Source organism: Oncorhynchus mykiss, chromosome 8 (assembly GCF_013265735.2).
Source record: "Oncorhynchus mykiss isolate Arlee chromosome 8, USDA_OmykA_1.1, whole genome shotgun sequence".
Lineage (NCBI taxonomy): Eukaryota > Metazoa > Chordata > Actinopteri > Salmoniformes > Salmonidae > Oncorhynchus > Oncorhynchus mykiss.
The window spans coordinates 30873502-30881316 of record NC_048572.1 but is presented as its reverse complement, the minus strand read 5'-3'; the positions used below and the strand labels follow the sequence as shown (position 1 = coordinate 30881316).

The following is a 7815-nucleotide window of genomic DNA, read 5'->3' as shown; positions in this document are numbered from 1 at the left end:
TTAATTAATCATTGTTTATACAACGGGCGGGTCTAATCCTGAATGTAGATTTGTTAAAATCGCATTCCAGCTGGTGTCTATTCCACAAGTTACCACAGGCTAAATCTATGACGTTAAAATGCCTATTTACTCTGTTCCATCTGACAGCGCAATCCACTGTCTCATCAGCCCAGCCAGGCAAGTTATAAACTTGATCTCCACTTTAAAAAGCATCTAGACATTATCTCACATTTTGTTTTCAACAACGAAGAGATTTGTATAAACCTTGCTGTCTGTTTCTCCGACATTTGCAACATTGTTTCGATATTCAAATTCGATCTCCAGCTGTCCCATAGTAATGAACGTGTCGGGGTCGGTAGTGTAGACAAGACAGACAGACAGGCATCGTATTTCAGCCAGTCGAAATCATGAATCAGCTGGCATCCTTTTTATGGATATACAAAGAAATGGAATTTGAAAAAAAGGTAAAAATGAAACAAAGTGCAGCTAGTTTGCAGTCTTTCCAGCTTCAGTTTGAAGTTGGCTAGCTCCTTCCTGACGAGAGAGAACTTTTTATACGCCAGGAGAAATCGCTACTTATTAGCTCATTGTTATGCATGTATCCAAATGTCACTAGAAAACAGCTTAAACTGTTATTCTGTCTGCACTGTTTGACGTGACTGTAAATTAGCCGTAGATGGCTAGCTAGCAAGCAAGGGATGAGAACGGACGACTGATACAGAAAGATAAGAATTAAATGGGCATGGTCTAGTTATCTGAACAACCAAGTTTAGCTTTCTTAATGAACCAGAAAATCTAGAGTTATTTCTGGCTGTCTATTTTGATGTTAGCTGGCTAAGTCATTGAACCTGCTTTGTAGTATACTCCCGTGTTCTATTTTTATTTGTAAGTATTGTACAGTCACTGGCTAGTATCTCCACTTGCAAATAAAAGCCTCACTCTGGGCAAGAAAATATGCTCCACTGCATAAAATACCTCCACTGCTAGGGCGCCCTCTGTTGCAGTTGAAGAAATATATACATTGTAGTCTATTTGTTCATGTTTTGAGAATATATTTTGATGCATTTCATCCATAGCCACTTGTTAGGAACATTTGTCACATCATTCATTTAAAAGTGTTGTGTTTCTGCGAAACCCAGAGGCTGAGAAATTGGCGATTGAGCTAATCTGACAACCCGACCTCGAGAAAGGAACTAATCTTGAGTGATGAACTCCAGCGGTTTCTGCAAGGTTAGACGGAATGTCTGGGCAGAATTTTAGTAGTGTGCTTTGCATTTTGAGTGAAAGTTCATGAAGACAAAAGCCAAGCGGGCGCATGGAATTATTTCATTGGGATGGACATAACTGAAAGGTATGCAGATATTTGATCTGAAAGGTGGGTGAAATGTTTGCCTCAGTATACATTTCATTAATGTTAAAGTTATGTGTTGTGTCGCTCACGGGGATTCAAGCATTTTTTGATTGGTTTAGGCTCCAGAGAAAGGCATTGAAAATGAGAAATGGCTTCTGACTAGGCCTACAGGAAAAGGTGTGTTGGGTGAGGTGGTAAAGTCTTGATGTATTTTGAAAACTTTTCGGGGACAGTGTTGTTTATTTCCCTTGTGCGTGTGTTATTGCCCTGGTCAAAATATGTGCACTATAAAAAGAACAAGGCGTCATTTGGAATAACCCTCCCTTTCTCTCAATTTGTTGATGAGGTCTCTAGTGGCAAAAGTGTGAATGACATGTACCCACCAGAGGCAGAGCTCCAGTACCTGTATTTCCATATAGATGGGGCTCCTTCTCACACAGTGGGAAGTGGTATTGGGCTCAGGGCAGCTAGCGTGGCTGGCTAAGTGATTCAAGGGTTTGGGGCGTAGTAGAGCAGAGGATAGACCAGCCGCATGGAGATTGGAGAAACAGTCGAGTCAGCAAGGTTGGTCAACACCCACAACACCCGCACTACAGTAGCTCGCCTGAGTCCCCTTATCGCCTCTATGCACGCCGTCCTGAATTAATGTTCTCGAAATTGAATATTTCACCAAGTTATGGATGCAAAATAAATCACAGGTAGGTAGAGATAGAAAGTGCTTCACAAACCTTATTACATATGGAGGGAACACAGTTAATTTCCAGATGCACAGGCTCTGGTTGATTTGTGAATGAGTCTCGCCCTGCAAGAGTTCTCGCTAAGGTGAGCTCCTGCTAAGGCGGCTACAGGTAATTTATCCCTATTTCCAAGTTTGCCATTTACTTTCTCTCCCCTCTGACAAGATTTATTCAAACAATAATGGCAATCTGTGGTGGTGTTAACGTGGTGTTGTGTGTTATTGGAACAACTGTGCCCTGAGCTGGAGACACACTGAGAGCAAGGCGAAGATGTAACAAACCCACATTTATACCTTCTAGTAAGCTGAATGATCTTCACAACAGTATTTCTGTTCGTATCCTCTTTAATCTTAAAGCAATAGTGTAAAGTTGAAAGGGCACTGCTCATTTTCAAAGAATGGAAAAAAGAGAATTGTCATTCTTCCATTTGCTGTCGTCAGGTGCTGCCTTTCTTTCCTTTCCGTAGGTTAAAGGGCACAGTCACTGAGTTCCAGTCAGTTATTGTTGATGGGGTCAAAGGGCCCTGAGGATTCTCCATTGTGTCTTGGAGTGCTGTTACCTGTGGTTGACCTGTGCATGGATCATTCCGGTTACATAATAGTACATTGTTCACGTGGCTGAACTCTCTCTGTAATGCCAGGGTTGGCCCATGTAACAATGTTTCCATGGCAACATCAGAGTTCACATAGCGTTTGAAGTGTGATTTGACAGGGGCCATGGAAGAGTTCAGACAATAGGAGAAAATAGAAAAATATGTAAGTGCTATTTGGAAAAAGTGCATTCAATGGAATTGTTAATTTGTCTTATTTTTTTTTTACATCGGTTTTCTTTAGAAAAACTGAAAAGAGAATGAATCAATTTTCTTGTAGACAAAAGTACATTTTGGATCCTTTTTAACCTGGCTCCTTAAAAGGTTACATTCCTCTTCTGTATAATGCTGAGTACTACAGCACGTCCTCGGTTATGTAGCCTCCAAGTCAGAGACTGTGGGTTAAGAGAAAGACAAATCTCTCACATTCTTTGGACACTTTTATTAAAACATTACTTGCCTCCAACATAACGTTTTTTGTAAAGAATGTACATAATAATAATATTAATCATATGAATAATACTTTAACACTCACTTCATCAGTTAAGTAGAAATAGTTTGCAGTTCTCAGGTTGGATTGTACATTTATATTTCAACGTTTGTCAACGAGGCAAGGTCTGCACTTCTCTGCATTTTTTGACTTCAAGGCTGTACAGTAAGGGAAATCAGCACGATCTTTCTCCCTTCTGTTTTTCTGACATGAACACATCTCTTCTCCCCTTTGTTGTTTCTTTCACACCCACTTTTGTTAAGCCACACGCTTACAGTACATGAAAATACAGTTTCACACGCTCCCCCCCCCCCCCCCCCCCATCCGCCCACACACACAGAGAGTTGGCTGCCTTGAGTGGAGTGTATAGTGCTGAGCTCTGGTGCTTTTATCAGACATTTGGTCATAAAACATCACACTGACAGAGGCAGCAGGCTCCTTTCTCAGCAGAACTAAGCAGAGGCTGAATTTTACTCTTCTATTGCCACCCATCCCCCCACCGCGGCTCAAACAAACCTTCTTATTGACCCTTTCTCCTTCCCGTTCTCTCCATCCTCTCTTTCTCCACTCCAACTGAAGTGCTTCTTCAGAGCGAGGGGTGTACCTCCGTTTCTAAGGACAACAAAGAATAAAAGCCACGCAATGGACGGTCGAAAAGGGGCATTTGAAAAAAATCCCATATATATTCAGGGAGGAACACATTTTCCAATTTACTGTTACACAACATACGTACATCACTGAGCTGCAGAATATGGAGATTGTCCGATATTATTAATAAAGTTTTAAAACGGTTAATTTAAAAACACAATTCGATACACAATTCAATAAAAACCATGTCAGTTCCTTCTTGTCAGAATCAAGAAGGTGAATCTTTCTCCTTCTCCAACAGACAGTCTAGGCTATAAATATCCCTCTAGTTGTTATATCCACAGTTGTTCACAGTTGTATGACAGGAAGAACAATACAATCCTGTCTTGAAACCCATTTCTCTCTTAACACCAACATCTCCACGGCTGGATAGATAGAACAAGTCCAGCCAGAACTTAGGGTTTTGGTTAGTCACTGATCACAACAGTGGAGTGACTCATGTGTCTGGCGGTCATGTGTCTATGTTGCGAGCTGGCGAGGGTTCGTGGGGCAGGTTGGTGGAGTTGGGCAGGGTCTGCGAGTGCGATGTGTGGGGCGCATGTCCATGGCACACCGAGTTCTGCTGCAGCTCCAACGCCATGGTGTTCTGCGGATGGGGGAACTCCTTCACTTGACGCCGGTACTCCAGGAACGTGGACGCCTTCGTAGCGATCGCCACCACGTTCTTGCCCACGAAGATGGTTGAGACTCTACTGTCCTGGAACAGGACCATGTTGACCCCACGGATCAGGATGGTGACCACGTTGATGGTGACTAGGCTAAGGATGGGATAGAGCATCATCTTCTGGGGCGACACGTGCTCCCCTTGCATGGAGATCTCACTGAGCGAGACGCAGGGCAGGATGAGGAGGAGGATGTAGCAGTAGAAAAACATCAGTCCCTCGGCCCAGATTGGCAGGCCGGTCCGCTGAGGCTCCCACAGGTTGGCCTGGATGTCCAGAAGATCCAGAAGATCTAGAGCCACCCAGAAGAGCCTCCCCCGCATGTCCTCCTTCTTCCTGAAGGTCCTCACGTACTCCATGTTGTCCAGAGCCACTAGAACCAAGTAAAGCCCTGGGACGCACACAGACAGTAACAGAGTCAAGGCTTTCCGGGCCACAGTCTCCAGAGACTTCCTATCTGCCTTGCAGTTCTGGAAGACGAAGTAGAGCTTGATCTCCAGCACAAATATGTAGAGGAACCAGAGGATCATGGCGTAGCCGCGGCGGGCCGTGCGTACCTCGGCGCCCACCCACACGGCCACGTAGCGCAGCACGATGAGGAAGCAGATGTCCCCGACCAGCACGATGATGCACACGCCGATCTTCCTGGGCCCCTGGTTCTGCTCCACCAGGTAGGCGTCCATGAAGGCCATGCTGGTCATGATGACGATGGTGGTCAGGCACACGTGGCGTTTGTCCGGAGGTGGCAACACCATGGCGAGGACTGGACCCGACCGCCTGCTGGCCCTCACCTCCAGTTCACGGTGTCCGAGTTTAGAAAAATAATGGGTTCCTGTGGGAACACCAGTGAGTCATACAGTTAATCTATTGAGAGTCAGTCCAGTGAGTAAAAACAGTGAAGTCGTGGGGGAGGGGGGGTGTGTCAGTCTTTGCAGGGCTGCTGGTAGGTCATTTCTCAGGCCATGCGAACACAGGAACATCATCTCATCACTCAGCGCAGTTCCATTGATCCCCCCCTGCTAGTAAAGCAGGCGCCACTGTGAGGTGCTATATGGCTGACGGTCCATGACTGATACTGGGATGCTAATCCACACACTGAGGGGGAGTGGAAGATACACAGAGGGGTGTGTGAGGGGCATGTATAGCACACAGAGTGCAATATGAGGCTCTATGGGGTAGAGAAAAGCAGTGTGTTTGTGCAGCTCAGTCCCTCAGTGCGTGTGGAGGCTGAGAGAGATTCTGTTATTCAGTGTGTGGCGGAATCACCCTGTGGGGCAGCACTGGCGAAGCTGGTGCAGTGTGTGTGGCTCTGTCCAGTGGTGCAGTGTATGTGTTTGTGAATGTGAAAGTGAAAGAGGATTCTGCAGTGGCCAGATCCCCAGTAGCCATAAATCACAGAGACAAGGGAGGGGGAGGTCAGTGGCCCGTTGGGCCCCGCGACCAACGGCAACTTTCCCGGAGGGAGGCTCTCACACTGGGCCAGAGACACAACATCCTCTCGCCTAACGCCACGTGCCGGCTTCGCCACTGCCTGGGAGAGAGAGTGAAAGGTAGAGAGGGGGATGGGGAAAGGGAGAAAGAAAGATAACTGTCAGTATAACTGGGCTATATAATGCAGCGCTCATTACCAAAGACAGCAGGCTGTCCACAAGCTAGAAGCCAGGAAGTGTGTCAGTATGGTTAAGATGTGGTCTTGTTTGTTACAGTGTAGGGAGGGAGGAAGATGCTGCACCACTCAGGATAATTTTAGACCGTATGTCATTGCTATCTCACTGTGTAATAGGGAGTGCCTGAAGACCATGTTAAAATAACTTAGAATGGCAGGTAGGGGAGACTGGGGGAAATTGTAACAGGGGGCAAGTGTAACACAAGCTAGAGTGATAAAACTCACACGGTACATACCCAGAATTTTCATCACTCTGTTGGCCAAACATTGACATGAATGACAGGTGTCAATTTTGTTGTCTCTTGCTAGGCATATGAGGTTTTGTCATGGCTGTTGGGTTGGGGGCAATTATACAGTGCCTTCGGAAAGTATTCAGACCCCTTGACTTTTTCCACATTTTGTTACGTTACAGCCTTGTTCTAAAATTGATAAAAGAAAGACATTATTTATGGAAGTATTCAGACCCTTTGCCATGAGACTCGAAAATAAGCTCAGGTGCGTCCTGTTTCCATTGCTCATCCTCAAGATGTTTCTACAACTTGATTGGAGTACACCTGTGGTAAATTCAATTGATTGGACATGATTTGGAAAGGCACACACCTGTCTATATAAGGTCCAACAGTTGACAGTGCATGTCAGAGCAAAAACCAAGCCATGAGGTCAAAGGAATTGTCCGTACAGCACCGAGACAGGATTGTGTTGAGGCACAGATCTGGAGAAGGGTACGAAAAAATATCTGCAGTATTGAAGGTCCCCAAGAACACAGTGGCCTCCATCATTCTTAAATTAAAAAGTTTGGAACTACCAAGACTCTTAGAGCCTCCAAACAATCGGGGGAGAAGGGCCTTGGTCAGGGAGATGACCAAGAACCCGATGGTCATTCCGACAGAACTCTAGAGTTTCTCTGTGGAGACGGGAGAACATTCCAGTGAAAGGCGCGTGACAGCTCGCTTGGAGTTTGGCAAAAGGCACCTAAAGACTCTCAGACCATGAGAAACAAGATTCTCTGGTCTGATGAAACCAAGATTGAACTCTTTGGCCTGAATGCCAAGTGTCACGTCAGGAGGAAACCTGGCACCATCCCTACGGCGAAGCATGGTGGTGGCAGCATCATGCTGTGGGGATGTCAGGATATATGCAAAGATGAACGGAGCAAAGTACAGAGAGATCCTTGATGAAAACCTGCTACAGAGCACTCAGGATCTCAGACTAGGGTGAACGTATACCTTCCAACAGGACAACGACCCTAAGCACACGGCCAAGTCAACGCAGGAGTGGCTTCGGGACAAGTCTCTGAATGTCCCTGAGAGGCCCAGCCAGAGCCTGATCGAACCTCTCTGGAGAGACCTGAAAATAGCTGTGTCGCAACGCTCCCCATCTAATCTGACAGAGCTTGAGAGGATCTGCAGAGAAGAATGGGAGAACTCCCCAAATACAGGTGTGCCAGGCTTGTAGCGTCATACCCAAGAAGACTCAATGCTGTAATCGCTGCCAAAGGTGCTTCCACAAAGTACTGAGTAAAGGGTCTGAATACTTAGGTAAATGTAATATTTCAGTTGGCTTTTTATTAAAACATTTGCAATAAATTCTAAAAACTGTTTTTTGCTTTGTCATTATGGGATACTGTGTGTAGATTGAGGGGAAAACATATTTTTTTAAATAACATTTTAAA

At 45.5% G+C, this 7815-nt stretch overlaps 1 protein-coding gene across 2 annotated transcripts in view; it reads right to left on the bottom strand.

The window, feature by feature from the left end:
• Positions 1-3121: 3121 nt before the first annotated feature.
• LOC110529772 (transmembrane protein 121) overlaps positions 3122-7815 on the bottom strand; it is a 68707-nt gene continuing 64013 nt past the window's right edge. For both annotated transcript variants that reach the window (XM_021612290.2, XM_021612292.2), the window contains exon 2: positions 3122-6008. In XM_021612290.2, coding sequence (XP_021467965.2) covers positions 4267-5232 — 966 coding nt within the window. In that variant the 5' untranslated portion in view covers positions 5233-6008 and the 3' untranslated portion in view covers positions 3122-4266. The remainder of the gene's footprint in view (positions 6009-7815) is intronic.